At 39.2% G+C, this 20,348-nt stretch overlaps 1 protein-coding gene across 2 annotated transcripts; it reads right to left on the bottom strand.

Moving 5' to 3' along the window:
• Positions 1-102: 102 nt before the first annotated feature.
• arhgef33 (Rho guanine nucleotide exchange factor (GEF) 33) lies at positions 103-14,368 on the bottom strand. 2 transcript variants are annotated; one of them, XM_040000975.1, is made up of 17 exons: positions 13,762-14,368; positions 10,943-10,986; positions 9,173-9,337; positions 8,705-8,823; positions 8,363-8,508; positions 8,199-8,261; positions 7,602-7,728; positions 6,946-7,078; positions 4,710-4,817; positions 4,221-4,313; positions 3,838-3,986; positions 3,642-3,731; positions 3,149-3,327; positions 1,742-2,202; positions 1,426-1,650; positions 1,114-1,253; positions 103-960 (listed from the first exon to the last, which is right to left on the bottom strand). In XM_040000975.1, exons 1-17 carry the CDS (start codon positions 13,811-13,813, stop codon positions 831-833), a joined length of 2,424 nt encoding a protein of 807 aa, XP_039856909.1. In that variant the 5' UTR covers positions 13,814-14,368; the 3' UTR covers positions 103-830. The 2 variants fall into 2 exon arrangements, with proteins under 2 accessions (XP_039856909.1, XP_039856908.1); XM_040000974.1 differs by having other exon boundaries at positions 8,363-8,511; positions 13,762-14,366.
• Positions 14,369-20,348: the final 5,980 nt, after the last annotated feature.

Here is a 20,348-nt window from a genome sequence, read left to right as displayed (position 1 = left end):
CTGTTGTAGAAAGTAGGGAGTGATATTACTCTGTTTTCAGACTGAGTGTTTTAATCTTAGTACTTAAAAAATTAGGGGAAAAGAACCAGATTCCACAAATTATACAGTCTGGACCTTTATTCAAAATTCTGACATTCGTCTTTCTTCACAAAACAATTCATAGAAATAATCAGCACAATGACAAAAATGTACATTACTGTCTTTCAGCAAAATGTTTAATCACGAACAAACATACACAGATTTTACCTGCTTAGTATTTGTTCTCCTGAGTATATGCAACAATGTAATTCTGGGTATTGCTTAAAATCATTAAGAAGACTGAAAGAAAGAAAGATGAGCTGGAGTGAAACTGTTTAAACGTGCGATACAACGTTTTTGTCAGGGTGGAAAAGAAAAAGGAACATGTTATAGAGGAAAGAAATGGAGTGAGACTTTTTACAGTGTGGGGCACCCTTCATCACACATCTAATGTTAACTGACACAAAATTATATTGTTTTTAACCATGGAGTCCTGTTTAATTTATGTTGTTTACTGCCTGTCTTTTTGCTAGTCTTTCGCTCTACAGCTTAACATAATAACACTGAATATTATCAAAAGAGCTCAATATTTACTGTATAACCGCATCATATTTCCCTCAGTGTGAAGGATTTTGTAATTGAAACATAAATCAGTTGCTTATATCTGTACAGTGTTTATACAGCGTCTATAAGTTTTAAAGAAAGGAAAAACAGCCTTTATTTTCTCTCATTAGTATATATGTATGATGTACATGCATGTGTTATACAGCATGTTTGTTCATGTGTCACAGTGCCTGTTTGCAGAGCAGTGCTCATACAGCTGTGCCGCGGTTCATCTCCAGCTGGACCAGTTTGGGGTTTTTCCCCGGTGACTCATATTCACCATTATTTTGACTTTCTGGTGTCTTCTCACCTCCTTTCTCCTTTTTCTCATCACTAGTTCTGTTAGGAGGAAAGAAAAGGGTTTAAATTGAATACATGTTTTTCCTTTCAATCTTGCCTTCTTTTTGGCATCTTTGTTTCTTCAAGTCAAAGAAACTACAGTGCCAAGCCAGCCATGTGTCTAACTCCATGATGCTACACTATCTTTCTTACTTTTTCTTGAACAGTTTCTTGAAAGAGCTCCTAAAGCCTCCTTTGTCTTTGCGACTCCTCTCGCTGAAGGGGGTGTGGTTACTGTCCTCCGTCCCACTCCTCCACTTGGACTCATCGCCCCATGACTGGATTCCTGTGTCCTGATGTGGTTGAAAACAATATTTCAGTATTTACCAAGAAAATTAAGAAATAATACTAAAAATATGATTTTCATGTTGTCAGGTTCTGTGGTTTTAATGTTAAAATGTAACAGGCAATTCCTGTACAGACATGATAATAGTTCTTTAATAATAGATGTTTGCTGAAACCCACTATGCTGAGCAGTCCATGAAGATCAGGGCTCTGCTTGTCACTGTCCGCTCTGTTCGCCAAGGGGGTCTGGACCTTACGGGAGGGGGTGGAACTTCCTTTGCTGCCTTTACTGCTCTGGCGCTCCAGTTTGGCATGGCTGCCCAATCCCACCCTTTGGAGATGGTCTGATAGAGGTCCACTGTCCAGACCACTCACTGTGTTCTCCATTTGCAGCCCATTCAGTGACTTAACAGCAGAGATGGCATACATGTCGATTATGAACATCTACAAAAATGATTCTTCAATATTTTTATATATCTCTTACAAATAAACTCACCTTGCTCTTACGTTGGCTGGCCTGAAGGGGGCGATGCTGATTGCGACGCATAAGAACAGCTTCGTCTGGAGAGACACAACCCCTGTTGGGCAGTTTGCTATAACCATTCCCTTGGCTTCCTATGTTGCCAAAAACATCGCGGGTAGTCGACACATTTGTTGCTATTCCGTGATGTGACGCTGGGGGGGCTTTTGGGCACTTCACAAAGGCAATGTCAATGGAGGAATCAGAAGAGGCAGAAGAACAGCGGTCCAACATAGAGGTGTCATGAAAAGAGCCTCCATCTTCTTCATAGAGGTTCTCCAGCCCAGGGGGATCTGGAGGAAGGAGAAACTCTCCGAGGGCATCTGCCAGAGCAGATCCCGGCTGAACCTGGCGGAACTCTGCAGGTCTGGGAGGCAGATGATGCTGGCACAACATCGACCTCTCAGAGGGCTCACTTTCTGGGATGCTGCCAAGACCTAAAAGCAAAAAAACAAACAAACAAAAACCTGAATTGTTGACTGATGTAAAATAAGAACCAAAATGACAAGTTGGGGAAAAGGGAAGTTTGGGATATTTTCATCATGTTCCAAAAATAAAATTACTCTGGGGAATCATCTGTCTGATGCTGAATAAAATACTGTGATAGGAGATGCCCAAATACTGCTTTGGTTTTGTATTTAGGTTTTCTTAAAGAGGATGTGGTTAAAAAAATAATCATCAAGCCATCAAGCCCCAATCAAGCCACAAACAATGGATTTAAAACTATATAATGTAAAAGTTGACCTGGGACATAAGATAGATACCGATGAGTTTAACTCAATTGTGCCCTGGATTTTAATTTTACTTGACTCGGGTTTTTGATGAAATTGGTACTTCTTATTCAAAATGTGCACAGTGGTAAGCCAGTCGGTTGGCATGCTGACACCAGAGCATCCTGTGCGATAAACATCCTTTATAGTGGCCCTGTGTGCTGACGTTTTGAAGCTACACTTTTAAAAAAAGTTCATGATGAAGTATGAAGTGTTGTCTGAGGATGTCTAAAAGGAAAGGTGTTAATTCCTGCTCCAAAGGGCTGCATTTGAATGCTGGGAGAGAACAAATTGAACTTGAAACATCCACTTTCCCACGCTGTAAAACTCCATGCCACTATCATTGCTCTAGTCCAATCATCTTTCTGTTTCTCTTCTTCAGTCAGCCTTTAAATTGCAATGCTCAACTTTCAGTCTCTCTTGCAGTCTCCTTTGTGCAATCCACCTCCTCCCCATTTCCACCTCACCAAAGCCCCCAACTTATCTTCATTACCGCCAGCATCTACACTCTGGGGGGGTCCTGCCCTTTTCCATTCTGCTGGGAATTCTTTATTTCGTTAAATCACGCTCAGTTCCTTCTAATGATCTCCTCTTATTGAACTATTTTACTGACCTGTTGGTTTGTGGTTCCGTGAGTCCAGCTCATGGCTGAAGAAAGGGAGGCGGGAGGGCCACTCTGCATCATAGCAATGAGTTTCAGTTTCTTGGTCTCGGTCCCAATCTTGGAAACGGTGCGACTGAATCTGTTCCAGGAGACACTGCTTTCTGCGCCTCACCTGGTTGGCATGTTCCCTGCAGTGAAGAAACGAAGAAATAAACTTCGTTTACAGCAGCACCCGACAGCTTTTTACAGAAGTAATCAAGAAATACTGAAAGGTTACTGGACTGGTAGGAAAACATGGCGAGTATGGAACTGCTTTTATATCTATATTTTTTAAATGAGAAAGCAATAACAAATATTAAGCATTTATCTATCAGGGCTGTGTGTCTGTTGCTTTCCAGGAATAATCTACTTATCTTTAACTCTTATTCATTTATTAATGTCTAACAGAAATGTCTGAGTCATGTAAACACTACATTAAATGCCCGGTAAACTGAATACTCACAGCATTGCACTGCTGCAAGGGTACGGTGAGCCAGTGTTGCTGGCTTGAATCCCACTCTCTACTGTCTTTAACAGCTGTTTCATGGTAGACCTGCAGGGGTGCACAGCACAGAGAACATTAAGCTCCTTCACACTGAAAATGTTTTGTTTAATGTTTGTTTTAAAGTTGATATTTTTCGAAAGATGGTAATCCTGACCTCTTCACCTCCTTGCGGTTGAGTAGCAGAAGCTCCTGATTGCGCTGGAGGAGGTGGTGGTACTGTGTAGTAAAAGCCCTGAACTGCTGTATGCACACCAGCAGCAGATAGTAGTCTGGATGCTCTGCATCAGTCTGCCTAAGTAGTCCCTACACACACACACACACACACACACACACACAGATAGACAATTTAAATATTCATACATCAGATTTAATCTTCAGTCGTAATAATACTGAGTTGTTAATTGTCGTTTTATTTCTGTTTCTGTTTTTAATGATAACCTTTTTCTGCATGGTTTCAGGGTATCGTATTTGTATCAAGTTTGTGTGTTGCAGGATATGAACATATAAGGACAATTCTGGCAGTGGTGTTGATCCAACCTGTAAAAGCAGCAGGTACTCAGGGATCCTCTGAACTGGCTGAAGCAGCAGAGTGTAGAGGGAGGGTTTGGATTCATCACCTGTTATGTCACTCTGATAGCAGCACCACACAGTCAAGCACAATGCAGCACAGATGGACCAATCAGCATCAAAGGGAAAAACACAGCAGGTGTAAGGACTGTGAATTTCGTCATTTGTCTGAAGCTTTTCTATAAAACAAGGCTTGAAATGAAACTTGACAGGGCTTCCAGATACTTAAGTTACCTCCACTCAAGCAATTCTGAGAGTATCTGAGAGTTAAATCAGAAATCGACAGATATGCTGGCGTTTCTTTGGTGATATGAGCTGTAAGTTTCTGGAATTTTTTTGTTTTTAGAAGTATGCTGGTATTCTTTTTCACCCTGTCCTCCCTGCTCTGCCCCGTCATGTTACATTCTGTGCTTTTAAATTTAATATCAAAACCTGTCATATTTCACATTTTTCTGTTACCTCAAGCAAGGCCGAAGACTTCATGGAGCTGGTGGCCAGCATGTTGACAACTGACAGACAGTCTGGAAGCTCCTTCAGGTAGGACACATAAAAATCCAAGAAATCACTCTGGAGGAAGAAGGAGAGATATACTGCCTGAGTTTGCATGCTCTTTATATACACTGGAGACCTTCTGCATTCCTCTCTACCTCCATTTAGTGCACGAAACACTTCCCTGCACTATCAAATCTGCACAGATTGGGATGACAGAGTGCTGAAGGAGAGTCATGCTGAGACACACTCGTGGGGATGCAAGACGGCACAGGGAAGCTACAGCTGGGAGTACGGCCAAGTCTTTAGAGCACTGGCAGACACCTTGGAGAAGGATGAACTGAAAAAGCATCAGAATCATGGGACACCCATCCCATAAATCCATCTTGCTCTAGAATAGGTGTGAGCTGGAAGCCAGGAGAACGATTGGGATAGACCTGCCAAGAAGGGGACCTTGTGCTCATTGAAGGTTGGAAACCATATGATTGGATCGTTTTATGGCTGAAAGCTACAGTCACAAGTTAAGAGACTAAAGACATAAGCACTTTGCATATATGAATTTGAATGTGTTTATAACCCATCCTCACACATTTTACACCTCCAACCTTCACTGTCAGATTAGTGTAAACAGTTCTTCATTGAATATATTCAACAAGGTGCTGGAGCCATTTATCAGATGTTTCGGTCTGTATTGACATGACAGCATCTCACAGTTACTGCAAATTTGTCAGCTTCTCATCTATAATGTAAACTGGATGGAGCGTTATCCTGCTAAAAGCAGCCATCAGAAGATGGTACATTGGTTATAAAAGGGTGGACATGGTCAGCAACAATTCTCAGCTGGTACTAAATCGCCCAAGGCATGCCAAGCAAATATCCCCCACACTATTACCAGACTACCAACAGCCTGAACAGTTGATACAAGGAAGGATGGATCCATGTATATATATTGTTCACCAAAAATTCTGATCCTGCATCCAAATGAAACAGCAGCAATTGAGACTCACTGTGACGGTCCTGGGTCAGTGAGCCAGCGTTTTGTGTATTATTATTGTATAATTTCTTTGTGGTTTGATTTCTAGTGTTTAGTACGGGTTTAGTTCTGTGCCAGTCTGTTTCCTGTTTTATTTTGAAGGTCAGTGTCTCAGGTCATTGTATTCTCTTTTGTGTCCCTCAGTCTCGTCAGGTTTGATTGCTCCCAGCCGTGCTCCCCTTGTGTGTCTCATTTTTGTGTTACTGCCTTTTGTATTTAAGCCCCGTGTTCCCCGTGCTTAGTGTCACGTCGTACCCTCATTCTGCCCTGTGTGTTTAGTTTCCAGTCCAGTTTCCAGCCCTCCTAGTTTTGTTCTGTTTTTGACGTTTGCCTGCAATAAAGCAGTGGACTTTTGAGTTTAAGTTCTTCCTCCAGGAGTCTGCATATTGGGTCCTTTTTCCTGCCTGCCGGCACACAGCCATGACACTCGTCACACCAGGCAATGTTTTTCCAGGCTTCTATTGTCTATTTTTGGTATTCTCATGTGAATTGTAGCCTCATTTTCCAATTCTCAACCGACAGACCACCACTATATATTCATCTGCTGTTTCAAAGTTTGATATGTTGTGCATTCAGAGACACATAACTTGATTGTAACAAGTTAGTATATCCTTCTTATCAACTCAAAGCAGTCTGGCCATTCTCCTCTGACCTCTGACATCAACACGGCATTTTCACCCAGAGAACTGCTGCTCACTGGAAATTTTCTCTAAACCCTAGAGATGATTGTGTTGGAAAATCATAGCAGATCAGGAGTTTGTGAAATACTCAGACCAGTCTGTCTGGCACCAACAACTATACTATATTCAAAGTCACATAAATCACCTTTTTTCCCAGTCTGATGCTTTCTTTGAACTTCTGCAGGTCTTGACCAATTCTAAATGCCTAAATACACTTAAAAGATTCTTATATTATTTCAAACATAGCATAGAAAAACAAACTGCGCAGGCTAAGAAAGCTGAAAAGGAAGTCCATGAAAGATAGATTCAGATAACTGATATTGAATCAACACCTTATTAGAAAAATGGAGGGAGTGCATATGTAGCGTTCACTGCCTGCTGGTTTAAAAGATGTTAAGAATTCAAAGACTTTCATTTTATTTACCAGTAGATGGTGCTCACATCAAAAAGGACAATATCCACATTTCGTTTTGCGCTCTCATTCTGTGTTTACCTCTTTACTTGTAAGCCTCATGAATATATCTCCCATGATGCCTTGCCACTGGCATTTGAGCACACGTTCTTGAAGAGTATGAAGTAGCTCAAGGTGCTGCTGGATCAGAAACCTCAAAGAGCTGGGAAATGGACTAAAAGTAGAACAAAAGGCAGCAGATGTTATAAACATCAACATTCCTACAAAACGTGAGAAAACCTGCATTTGTGTCAATTAGTGTGCCATCTTGTGTGGCAGACATCTGACAGCAGGATAAGCAATTTAAAACAAATGCAATCATTCACAAATAACATTTGACCCAGTTCAGCGATGGCACCATTTCACTGGCGCTTTCAGTCATTGGGAGCACGTGTGCTGAAGCTAAGCAGTGATTGCATTAACAAGCTGTGTGGAGTCTCTTTAACAGAGTGTCTTCTCTGGTGTTTACAATGTGCCTTTATTTAATTTGTTTATTTCCTGTTCACCCGTCACTGCAAGCACTCAAATTAGATCAGGAATATATTCTTGCGAGTGTTGATTTGTGTGTCTCTGTGTGTGTATCGGGTAGGGGTTAGTGGTGGCTGGGACATTTCTTCTTTCCAAAAAACTGCTTTACATGTCTTTTTCTTCAATTATCAGTCTGAATCGAGCCATCTTAGGGTGTCAGCAGGCTTTACCGTTTGTCTTTGGAAGTGAGGGCTTCTGATCCGTTAAAGGAGATGTTTGCCTTCAGAAGCAGAGAAAGGTGGGACACGTAAACTCTCTCAGACTCCAGCAGCTCCAAGGCTGCTCTCTGTCTTTTATCTGCACACACAGAACACAATCTACTTTAAACTCTGAGAATAAAGAGGATTATTCTATAACCATAAAAGACAGACAACTGCAAAGGGGGCCAGGCTTACTGGCTGGCCTTTACTACCTGTGTATAATATTTTTTGTAATATGCACCTGTTATAAAACCTGCCATCAAACATAAGGCAAAAGCTGGTTAAAACACCTTTTTATATGGTCATGTATGTTGACTAAAATCCCATTTTAACAATTATATTTATATATTGAGTTTTGCTTAAATTAAAAAGAGTGGTGAAACTCCTACCCATAGTTCTGTCTGGAGGTGGTAAAATCCACCTACTTCTGTCTTTAAACTTCCTCTGACTACCAAGTAATGCATGATTCAGGATGTAAAAAGAGACTGTGGTTTAGTGGGTTCGTGCATAGATATGTGGACTACCCGCAGTAGTATGTTTATCAGCAGAAACAGGTGTATTTCTTACTTATTTCAGTCTGACTATTGGTCTCAGGACAAGATCTTTGCTGGTCCTGCTCAGACGTGGAGGCTGCAACACACAAACACTAGTATGAGCAAACTGCCTCTACGAGCCGGTCATTTTCTCGCTTACACTCTTTGCATAGTAAATGTTGAAATACACAGACTCACTCTGAGTCGACGTGGTGCTCCTCGGCGGTGACCCGCTGCGCTGCATATTGGGGAAAAAGTGTTGAATACCACTGAGCTCTGATTGGCTGGGCACACAGATGTGTTCATCACTGGATGTTGTCAGCACATCAGCCTTGGAGCTCTTTCTGCTAGTGGCCCGATCAGCACAGGTGAAGGAGAATTAAAAAGAGCGCTTATTTGACAAAGTTACATATGAAAGTTGAACTTTTTGGGTCACCATTAGGGAGCTGAGTGGGATGATTGAATAATTACTGTGAATAATTTTTATATGCGTGTACATTTATTAAAACTAGCACCTTTTTCAAAATGTTGCAGCCCTACCTGTGTGGAACTGACATCATATCTTTGTTTTCTGAGTGCAGCAGTTCTATCCTCTTCTGAACATCTCTTTGTCTGCTGGAAATGTCCCTGATGTGGAACAACGCCACATTCAGCTCCTCCTGCAAGAAGATTAAAAGGTGCCAGTAGTTTTACTTTGGTAGACTGGGAAAGTCACTATGCTGAAATGGGAAGTACCAGGGTCAGATTTTAAGGGGAGAATTTGGGATTCAAATCCAAAAGAGAGAATTTCTCGTATGCATGCACATTAAAAAAATATTAGCAACATAGTCCACGTTGAACTGCCTGTTGAAAAGAAGTGTGAGAGTCTGAAAGAGTTGCCTTCCTGCCTAATTAAATTAGTTTACAGTTCAACAGAGTCCAAGTCAGATGTTCTAAATTATGTTTCAGAGGCCACACCAAGAGTAGACTGTGTATGTGTGTGTTTTTACTGTCTAGCTTCTCCAGCACCTTAAATGTGTTGAGCGTATTCTTGAGGCCCATTATCTTATCATCCACATCAGTCTGATGGGCCTGCAGCTTCTCTTCCAAACCGTGGTCCTTTTGACGCAGCTCGCACAGCTCCCCCAGCGCCGCCTGGAGCCCCTCGCGCAGCTCAACCACCAGACCCCACAGCTGCATCACAAGGAGCAGTTTAACATGTAATGTTTTCACCAGTGTGCTTAAGGGTGTGTCAAATTAAAAGAGAAACAACTGAGGGATTCAAAGTTATACAAATGAGAAGGAGCTCGGTATCGATGCTTCTCTAAGTTCTCTGATTTGATCCATCTGATTATTTACCTGAAGGTATTTGTAGGTTGAATCCATTTTTCATTTCTTTAACCAGACAGTTTAGACGTTATTTCATTTGTGCTATATTTTAAGCTCCATTTTTTAACTTCTATTTTGCCAATTTGCTCCAACTTTGTTACACTTGATTCTTTGTGCTTTTGGCGCATTTCGACTTGTTTTGTGCTGTCTTTTAAACCCTTATCATTATGTTAACCTTTCCCTGATTACATTCCATACATAGAGAAATCTTTATCTTGCTTTGTTTTTTTCTCTGCTCTTCCATTCTCAGTTTTCTCATGCATAGCTGATTGAATTTACTTCACGGGCATAACTGAATCAGCTCATGGGAACATTACATGGGTTTTGCAGCTCTCTCTTGTCCTATCTTTCCATCGCTCTCTTGCTTTTCTTTTTCTCTTGGTCATGTGAAAGGCATCAAGCAGGAAACTCAATAGACCATCTGTCCTGTTTGCCTTATTGCTCTTATTCCTGTGTAATAGCTGACTATGCGTCTATACACCTGGAGGCTACAGCTCTAAGGAGTGGCTAAATAATGATTCATAGAAGCATCTGCATCTACTGCAATGCATAGATCTTAGTATTTACTCGTATCAGTTGCCAATATTGAGTTTAGTTAATCTGAATAAGAGTGTTATTTAAATAATACTTAAGAGAGCATGATGTGCTAAAGTGAACTCAATTTGGAGACTGAATTCTTATACTGTACAAGTGAGTCCTGTACTAATATAAATTATTCATAAAGTATTTCACATCCTCTGTGAGTAAATAAGAGCTTTTGTTAAAACGTGATGAGATCTGGTGCAAATTTAAAAGAGCCGAAACTTTATTTTAAAACTTTGTAAACAGCATTTTTCTTGTGTGCTCTGTTCACGTTTGGTAGTCCATACTCATTGTGATGAAAATGCTTCACTATCTCAGGCAATATGCTGTCTTCTGATTTGGGTTATTTGTCTGCAGAGTCCAACATTGGATAACTCACTCTTCTTGCTCTTTGTTTCACTTCATCATAAAATAAAACCAATCAAATATTCTTAAATTTAAAAAGTGTGAGGCACAGTGAGTCTAAATGTCAGCACTGGTTATGTTGATATCTTGAGCAAAATCTACTCTAGAAAGAGCACAGTGTTTGCTCAAAGTCACCAACACAAAATGTATTAAAAATGTAAAAAATAAAATATAAAAGTTTTACTATTTAAAGAAACATCTTGTCGCGTCTTCTGATAAATAGTGACAGAAAGGCTCGGTTGTTAATAGACAATTTAAGTCACAAACCAAATATTATGTAATTTATTGGTAACTTGTCTAAATGAGCTTGTTCTGATTTGATAATAAAGCTGGGATTATTCATGTTTGTTTTTTTTAGCTCACCCATTATGAGGTATAAACAAATAAATATGAAGTGTGAAGTGTTTAAAAGTTCTTGATTACCTGAGAAATCCCCTGGCTAGCTTCTTCAACATTTCCCTCTGTATCTAAGGAGAAAACATGAAAAGCTGAGTGTGGTGTCCACACAACATCTGCTAAATTTCTGTGAAAATGTTGATTTAATCCACTGACAAATCCACTGTTAAGCGTTTGTTTGTTAAGCAAGTATGGAAAAGGCATGAAAGAGGTTGCCACAAGAAAACCCCTTTTTTCCCACCACATGTAAATTAACAGTTTATTTACCTTTTCTTTCTCAGACATTTAACACATCATGTAAGATTAAGTTCAAAAAATTTCTACTTGTTACATCATCGATAATTGGCATCGCTAACAGATTATTTATCACACTTATTCAGGACAAAAGACCACAGAAAACAGGTTTGGTTCATGCATCTCAAAAATAAAAGTAGAATAAATATAAATTACACAGATGATATTCTATAAAATAACAAACTTTTAATATATTTTTATATACAAGAAAAGTTGCTCCTCATATTATCTGACTCCAAAAAGTTCAGTGAGTTTCACGTTTGGTCTTGAATCATAAAATTCGGCGTAACTGTTAAATGCTCTGAATTACAGAGAATTGTGATCATGTAATTTCAACAAACTGTAAACGTCAAATGAATTTCAACCCACTCAAATAAAGTTTAAAAAAGCCTGCGCCGTGAGCTTTCTCTGTCGTGTGATTAAAGTCATTAATGTCTGCATTAAACTCTTTTCATCAACCCCAGTGTAACCTAAAGTTGTATCCACATGTGGCAACTTCAACCAATTACAGGGAAAGTAACTGCTGGTGATGCAAAGTGGGCGGGATTCAACAAGGTCCATTCACTCCAATGGACCTTTTTTCTAATAGCATTCACTTACTCAAGGGCTCTGTTCAAGGCAAGCGAATTACTACCAATAAGAGAACAGGATACCCTTGATTGACGTAATGTGGTAGTAAATATATTAGAAGGTTACCTAGGTAACGGGTAATCTGAAACCTCTGCACACAGTCGACTGTAAAGCAATGCACGACAAGCAAATTGCTTCCAGTGTGGCGACAGCTTAAGAGCTTGACTACCATGCCATATGTCAATCAATAGTATTCCTCACTCTCATTGGTAGTCACATTGCTGGTCTTGAAGTCTATCACGAGCCATGCTCACTTCACATCACCAGCATCTTTTCATCTGTAGTCGCTTGGTGATCACCACATTGCTGCAAATTGCTTTCAGCATCACGGCAGCTTCAGACTTAGTGTGTGAATTTATATTATTCACCGTTCAGCGTGTCTGCATTTCCTATGTTAAAGGTAAAAAAACAAAAACATTGCAGTGTGGTTCATGGCAAATATTTCATGCATTTGGGCACAGTTGATGGTTATAGAAAAGTACAATGCTTGTGTCTGTTGCGAAAATGTCACAGGTCGAGGCTACTGTCAAAACTGCACGGGGTCATATGAAACACGTTTTACATATATCATCATGCATAAATGATGAGGAGCACGAGCACAATATGAGTAACACTTCTCATCCGTGAAAGAGCAAAACAAGGAATGTGTCCCACAATGAAGACTCTCTGTCAAATTTCCTCTGGCATTTTGAGTTTGTGCTTTTGGCTTCAGCTGTTTCAGGCCAAAAAAGTTGACGTCAACATGTTACATCAACATCTGTCCCAGAGTGACCTCAACAGAAGATGCAAAAAATATTTAAATTTATTGCCATCAGGAAACCAAAAGGATTTTGTTCTCTAATTTGAGCTTTAACAAGAAAGCAAGTGACATTTTGATGTTGCTTCTGCACTGTATGTCTCATTTGGTAACAAGTAGCAACAACTGTCTGGATAGTGAGACATATTTTTGGTATAGCATTGGACTGCATGTTTAGTTCATCTCATACACACTGGCTTTGTTCTCCAAACAAACCGAAATCACAGCTTGCGTTCAGCTGGTAACCAACAATCAGGACAAAAAGGTCAAAGCTGCGTTTGGTGTACTTTAGCGTTGATGTGAAACAGCAGACATTTTGGCTTGTGAAAACAGGAAACAAGCAGGAGTAATTGATAACATTAAAATCATCCACATCCCATTTAGGTAAACCCTTCTAAGGTTCTTGACCCTGCTTGAATTAAATGAAGGATAATTAAAATTATTTTTGTAGGTCACAATCTTGATGTACTGTTAAAATAAATTAAAATAACTAAATAATCCCTGTTTAATACCCATATTAAATACTTAAAAATTAAGCATTTCATAAAAATATCATATTGTTATTTATATGTGCTCACCAGGCTTTATGTTTAAAGTTTGTTTTACAACACTACTGCTGCTCATTGGTTTTTATCCCTGTATCATACATTTTATGGTCTTTGCAGATGCAGCTGGTCCAAGAAAGGCAAAGTAGCTTTGTGGCTGGTTATGCAAATTTTGGTATCACAGCCCAGTAAATATTTCAGGACTGATTGAAATGTAAAGGAATGATGAAAAAAAAAGAAGAAAATCTGATATATGCAAGAAAAAAAAATCATTTTGAACTGCCAAAAATATTCTTTTTGGTTTTGCCCTGTCTTATTAGAAAAAAAAGAAAAAGAAAAACTTTACTAAGCGTTCCTTATTCTTTTATATGTCCCCATAAATTTAGTATATTAACCTGCTGGTCTGAAAACACACATAATAAAGAGGATATCTTGAATTTTGACAAGCTGTAAGTAGCAGTTTCTAGACAAAGACTAAACATTTGGTTTTTGAAAGTAAGAATAAACTGAATATTATGCATATTAGCTGCAAATACTTGTCTGAAACATCTCTTCAGAAGTTTTTTAAATGCTCATTTTACCTTCTGACTTCCCCTCTGTCTTCTCCTCTGTTTCTGTTTTCTCACTCTCCATGTTCAGATAATCCTGGCCAGTCTGGTCCAGTGTACTTCACAGCTGTCCAGTTCTGAAGTCCCTTTTCCAGCTCTGAATGACCTCACTCTGCTTCTCTGCCTCCCTCTCTTCTGAGCAACCCTATCTCTCGCTGTGATCGTTCACTTTCTCTTGTCCAAAGCATGTGAGTCCTATGATTTTGCTTTCGTACAAAAAGGTCCTTGTCTTCAGAGAGTGGAAGGATGGAGGGGAAAGATCAGGAGGAGAGAGAGAGAGAGAGACATTTGTTCATCATAAAGTCACATACTGTAGCCAACTCATTAGATTTAAGGAGGCGTGACTGGTTGCTAATGAGGATGGTTTACACAGCTGCACTGAACAGAGAATGCCTGAAATGGACATTCCAGTTGTTGTGGTGCATATAGGTGCTGGAAGTAGTGTTGTAGTCTCATGCAATATATGGTCTCACTCTAGGCCAGTTCTAATAAAGTGTCTTTTCTACTCCTTTTTTAAAAGACCACTTAGGGGGAGGGCAAAAGCTTTAAACCTAAAAGTACGCTACAGTATATCTTTTATTCACTTGATTTTTAGCTCCATTTTGGTCTCAACCAACCCTTGAGGGGCTTTTTGGCTCACAAAACAGTGAGGCCTGGGAGCTTGAGGGTCCTGCACAATATCTTTGCTGTTCCTAGGACTGTGCTCTTCTGGACAGTGATCTTTATATATTTATGTATAATATATATATAATATAATGATGCTAAATATGAGGTGAACAAATGTTGTACTTGGAAGTTAAACAGTTGTTGATGAGGTTAAGGTTTTGCATAATAATTTTTTTATGTCAACAATTTACCAATTTTACAGTTTTAACCTGATTTGTAAAAAAGATTCTATCTATCTATCTATCTATCTATCTATCTATCTATCTATCTATCTATCTATCTATCTTATTTTTCTTACAAATCTGGTTAAAACTGTAAAATTGGTAAATTGTTGACATAAAAAATTATTATGCAAAACCTTAACCTCATCAACAACTGTTTAACTTCCAAGTACAACATTTGTTCACCTCATATTTAGCGTCACAGCTTTTTGCTGACACGAGCCTGTGTTTGTGTTCCTGTCAGCGCTGTGACATCACCGTATTGTAAGTCTGTCTTCATGGCTGTCTGCTTCTTGTCACACAGACAGTACGGTTGTCTTTCTTTTCTCTCTCGCTCTCTGTGTCGGAAACAACAAAGCCTGGAGACAAACAGCTCAGCTGCTCCTCATTTCAACAACAAACCTGTGTTTGAAGGTTACATCCTTCCCACACATCATCTGATTCTGTGGTTACATGTGAGCATGTGGACGGGGAATGTAATGTTCATTCCTCTCTACACAGAAATAAAACAGAACTTGTTTTATTCACCAATAATTGAGTTTGGAGAAAATGCAAATTTTAATGATTTGCTAACTGGACCCTAAAAATCAATTTATTTGCAGTGTCACAAAGCAAAAGTTTAAAGTTCAAGTGTTACGAATCTCATGTTTTAATATTGAAATTGTAGTAAATCTAGCGTGTCTCCTCTGTGTGATGACAATTAATTTGAGTAAATGTACAGAAAGTCACGCGATACAGCAGTCTGTGAAACATGTTTGGTTTTGGGGATTGGATTATGTTTTAATGCAATCTTTGATGGTTTTTATCTCGAACTTGGACAGGTTTCATCATGCTGTGATGATATCTCTGAGCCATCATCACAAGATGATCTTCTTTAGAAAAATGTTTTTTGGTATTGATCTGAAGAAATAATGTCCTCCAATTGTCATATTTATTGTGCAAGGAAACTACTTCTTTGACCTTTTCATGTTCATATGTTTTACATTAGTTTGTCTGGTGCAGGGATTACAGCACAAAAACTAGAAAACTTTTTTCAGGCACTAATAATAAGCAAGCTGTTGTGTCCAGCGTCTGACTCTAATAGAATAAGAGACTCGGTCAATGAGGAGCACGATGGAAAAAACTCTTTAGTTGTGATAACTGACTGAGGTTTGATTATTATCTGGGCAAAACAACTGCTGCACAACCTCACAAATGCTAGAATTTAATTTCTCTAACATGTGTATGCATTCATGGTAAAAAGAGAGTATGTCCTCCTTCAGTTCTAAGGTTTTTGTGTATCAGGACATAATGAAAAAAAATCACCTGGTCCTCACCAGGTTCTCACAATATTTAAACACAATCTCAGGTGAACAGCAACATTATAGATTACCCTGTATTGTTATTTATTTGACAAAAAACAAGCCAAAATACTAAATGCACCCCACAATTCAGCAGTAAAACCACATTTAGCAGCAATAACTTGAATTAACTGTTTTCTGTATGACTGCATCATGGCTGTATGACTCTTCTTTTCAATGTTGCTTCAGTTCGTTGAGACTTGCAGGCATTCATTCGTACACAGCTCTTCATACAAGTTTCACCACAGCATATCAATCAGATGAGCTCTGGACTCTCACTGAGCCATTGCAAAACATTGATTTCAGTCTTTTCTTCCTGGCGACCGTTCTAAACAAACCATCCTTGTTCAGTCTTTTTTGTCAGCCTTTTTCTAGTTCTGCAGTCATGAACTCTAACGTTTAACATGGTAACTGTTGCATGTAGTTTTTTGTAGTTTCTCTGGCCTTGGGTTGAATTTGCAAGGATGTTCACTCTTAGAAAGCTTGATTATGTGAACAATCCATCTCACTGTAGCATGATAATGTTCAAAACCTTTAACTCAGTGGTTAATCCCTGCTCTGATGTTTCGATGGGTGCCTCCCTGCTCTGATGTTTCGATGGGTGCCTCCCTCTGCGAAAAATTTCTAAATTATTTTATAGATAAAATCTCAGTGTTAAGGGCCCCACATTCTCCGGTAGTAAATCAAGCCCCAGTTTCTGAATGTTCAACGGTTTTTCAACAGTTTGAACCTGTTTCATTCTCGACTTTAAAGGAAATAATTAATAACCTGAGAAGCTCAAATTCTCTGCATGACATTATTCCTTCTTGTATCATTAAGGATGCATTGAATACAATCGGGTCCTGTATCTTATTTTTAATGAACTCATCACTGTCATCTGGCTATGTTCCGACTGTCTTTAAACATGCAGTCGTGCAACCTGTTATCAAGAAAAGTAGCCTTGATCGTAACACTCTAGCAAATTACAGGCCGATTTCTAAACTCCCCTTCATGTCAAAAGTTTTAGAGAAAATAGTGCTTCAGCAACTACAGACCCACTTAGAGAGAAACGGTATAAGTGATAAATTCCAGTCTGGATTTAGACCGCGTCACAGCACCGAAACTGCCCTACTAAGAGTCTTCAATGACCTTCTTCTAATCGCCGACTCTGGGCGCTTTGCGGTCTTAGTTCTATTGGATTTGACTTCAGCCTTTGACACGGTTGACCATGATATCCTTTTGGCAAGATTGGAACAAGTAGTAGGCCTTAAAGGAAATGTTCTATCTTGGTTTAAATCATATTTCTCTGAGAGGTCGTTCTCTGTCATGATGGGAAAATATTCCTCTTCTTCTGCCTGTTTTCGCTGTGGTGTGCCCCAGGGCTCGGTATTGGGTCCTGTGTTGTTTTCTGTGTATATGCTGCCCTTGGGCTCCATTTTTGAAAAACATAATGTCTCTTTTCACTGCTATGCTGATGATATTCAAATCTACCTCCACCTGACTGGGGATGTTTCATCTTCACTACATCCTCTGTTTGATTGTCTGAGCGATGTCAAAGACTGGTTATCACGTAACTTTCTTACTTTAAATGAAAAGAAGACAGAAATTATTGTTTTTGATAGAAATATGCCTCTGGGACAACTGACTGGCACATTCGGGCCTGTTGCTAACCACCTCACTGATGCTGCTAGGAATCTTGGAGTTTTCATGGATAGTTCCTTCAAACTAGATAAACAGGTCTCTACTGTGGTAAAAACCAGCTTTCACCAACTACGCCTAATTTCTAAGGCTAAACCTTACATACCTCACAAAGATCTGGAGAAACTCATTCATGCTTTCATCACTTCAAGACTGGATTATTGTAATTCTCTCTCCTACAATCTTCTCTTCTTCAGCGTTTGCAGCTGGTCCAAAATGCCGCAGCACATCTCTTGACCGGCACTAGAAAGTACGATTCTATCACCCCTGTTCTGGCAAATTTACACTGGCTTCCTATTAAATACCGAATTGATTTTAAAATTTTATTGTTTACTTATAAAATTCTAAACAATATGGCACCTGACTACCTAGCTGATCTCCTCTGTCTGTATAGCCCTCAGAGAGCCCTAAGATCATCGGGCCAACTGCTCTTAGTGCAACCTAGGTCTCGGCTGAAGACCAGAGGAGACCGTGCCTTTGCCGTTGCTGCACCCAGGTTATGGAATACTCTTCCTCTTCATATTCGCGCATCAGATTCCATTCAGTCTTTTAAATCACGTTTAAAAACGTATTTGTTTAACCTGGCATTCAAGGCGAATTAGGGTAATTTACATCTGGCTTTGCATTTAGATTATGTAATTATTTTATATTTTATTTATATCTGTAATTTATATTTTATATTGTGATTTTTATCTGTATCATGATTTTACTGGAAAGCACTTTGGTGTACTTCGGTCTTTAAAAATGTGCTATATAAATACATTTTGATTGATTGATTGATGATGGACTTTGAAGTGTTTAAAATGGCTTTATAATCTTTCCCAGCTTCAGGCCTCCAAAGTGCCCAAAGTTTACTATGCATGGTCACACTTGCTAATGGTCACTTAGTCAACTGCACTTAATCATCAGCATCTGGCTGCGTCATCCTGCTTCTGTAAGGAAGCACTGTGTCATGACATGTAAAACTTTAGTATTAAAAGAGGGTGCACTTGCTTTTTTACCATGACTGCATGTGGTATATGGGAGTTTTTATCTTGAATGAGAAGCGATTGATTTCTGGGCATCTGTGTAAAAAACACTCAAACTGAGAAATAGGTAAAAAAGTATCCAGGTTTTGAACCGGTGGTTAACAAGCTGCTCTTTTCAGTAATTGTTAATGGTTCTTCACTACACTTTAAGCATATATCTTTGTCCTTAGAGGAAGGAACTATACGGTGTATTTGCTTTCCAGAGTCCCAAGCAGGTTAATCCAGTCATACAGTTTTGGTCCTCTAAACTATTATAAACATCTTGCACTATGACAATGCCTCAAACAGTCCAAATACATGCATGATAAGTTTATTGGTGAATCTAAATTGTGCTTTATGTGTGAAGTGCTTTAAAGTGGTTTAAGTGTATACATATTTAGCCTTAAAAGCTTGAAAAAAGAAGGAAACTGGAGTGGTTCAAGAGTTGGGAGTTTGCCTTGTAATCGGAAGGTTGCCGGTTCGAGCCCCGGCTTGGACAGTCTCGGTCATTGTCCTTGGGCAAGACACTTCACCCGTTGACTACTGGTGGTGGTCAGAGGGCCCGGTGGCACCAGTGTCCGGCAGCCTCGCCTCTGTCAGTGCGCCCCAGGGTGGCTTTGGCTACAATGTAGCTTGCCATGACCAATGGGTGGATGATTGGATGTGTAAAGTGCTTCGGGGTCCTTAGGGGCTAGTAAAGCGCTATATAAATACAGGCCATTTAAAAAAGTGCACCTCTCATCCAAGAGGTTTTTTCGTGTCAAAAGGTTAGTGGGTCTCAGGTTGCAGTGGAGGTTCCCTTTGAAGGTTGTCCTGAGGGTTGCTGACCCATTGTTATTTATGTGATTTTTCACATGATCCATGAGCTGTAAAAAAAGGCATGTGTCGTTGCCATCACTGTGAGAATCAGTGCGAGACCTTACCAACCCCATTATTTTGGTTACTTACAGAAAAAACTACAGATAAAGGTTTTGTGCCACTGACAGTAGACTATGAGTAAAGTGAACAGAAGATGTAACATCATTTTTCTTAGCCTGTTTTACTGTTTTGTTAATGAAGGCCATGTGTTAAGAATAACTTATTTGCTCTTAAACAGATCATTTGGATGGTTGTTTTTTATAGGTCAGCCCTCTTGAGGCTGTATATGGCCTATGAACTGACAACAAATCATTCAGAATTAGATTTTTATTATTAGTTTAAAGCTTTATTTAACTTAATTAAAGTTTTTTCAGTCTACTTTAGATTAGTTTGTTTTCAGATTAGATTCACATTAGATGCTTGTTTCTATGTAGCTTTTATTACTTGAAAAATGTCTATTTTAGTTTAGATGTTATTTATCTTCTTCGGTATTATGATGTTTGTGTGGTATTTGTCACCAGCAAGATATAAGAAGTTCAGAGCAGGCATTACAACAAAAACACAACAATTCATGTTAACTCAGTTTGAACAAAAAAAAAAATAATTAACAAATCGGACCACAGTGACACAGACTAAAATTAAGGGCAATTCCTGTTTATTTTAATTTACATGAAGGCATTTGCGAGAGTATATGCATGTATGGTGATGTGCTCCCTGAGGGTGTTTTATTAAAACTAAACAAATCCTGAATAAATGTCCATGCCCATATTTGTAACCACCTATTCCAGCGT

This window comes from Simochromis diagramma, unplaced genomic scaffold (genome assembly GCF_900408965.1).
Source record: "Simochromis diagramma unplaced genomic scaffold, fSimDia1.1 OVJJ01000596.1, whole genome shotgun sequence".
Classification (NCBI taxonomy): domain Eukaryota; kingdom Metazoa; phylum Chordata; class Actinopteri; order Cichliformes; family Cichlidae; genus Simochromis; species Simochromis diagramma.
This window is presented reverse-complemented; position numbering and strand designations above follow the sequence as displayed.

Coding starts and splice junctions, on each gene's coding strand:
- arhgef33 (XM_040000974.1), bottom strand. CDS start 13,813: ATGGAGAGTGAGAAAACAGAAACAGAGGAGAAGACAGAGGGGAAGTCA. Junction 10,987..13,761: donor GACAGAGGGGAAGTCAGAAG/GTAAAATGAGCA, acceptor TTTTCTCCTTAG/ATACAGAGGGAAATGTTGAA. Junction 3,732..3,837: donor AACCGCAAGGAGGTGAAGAG/GTCAGGATTACC, acceptor GCACCCCTGCAG/GTCTACCATGAAACAGCTGT.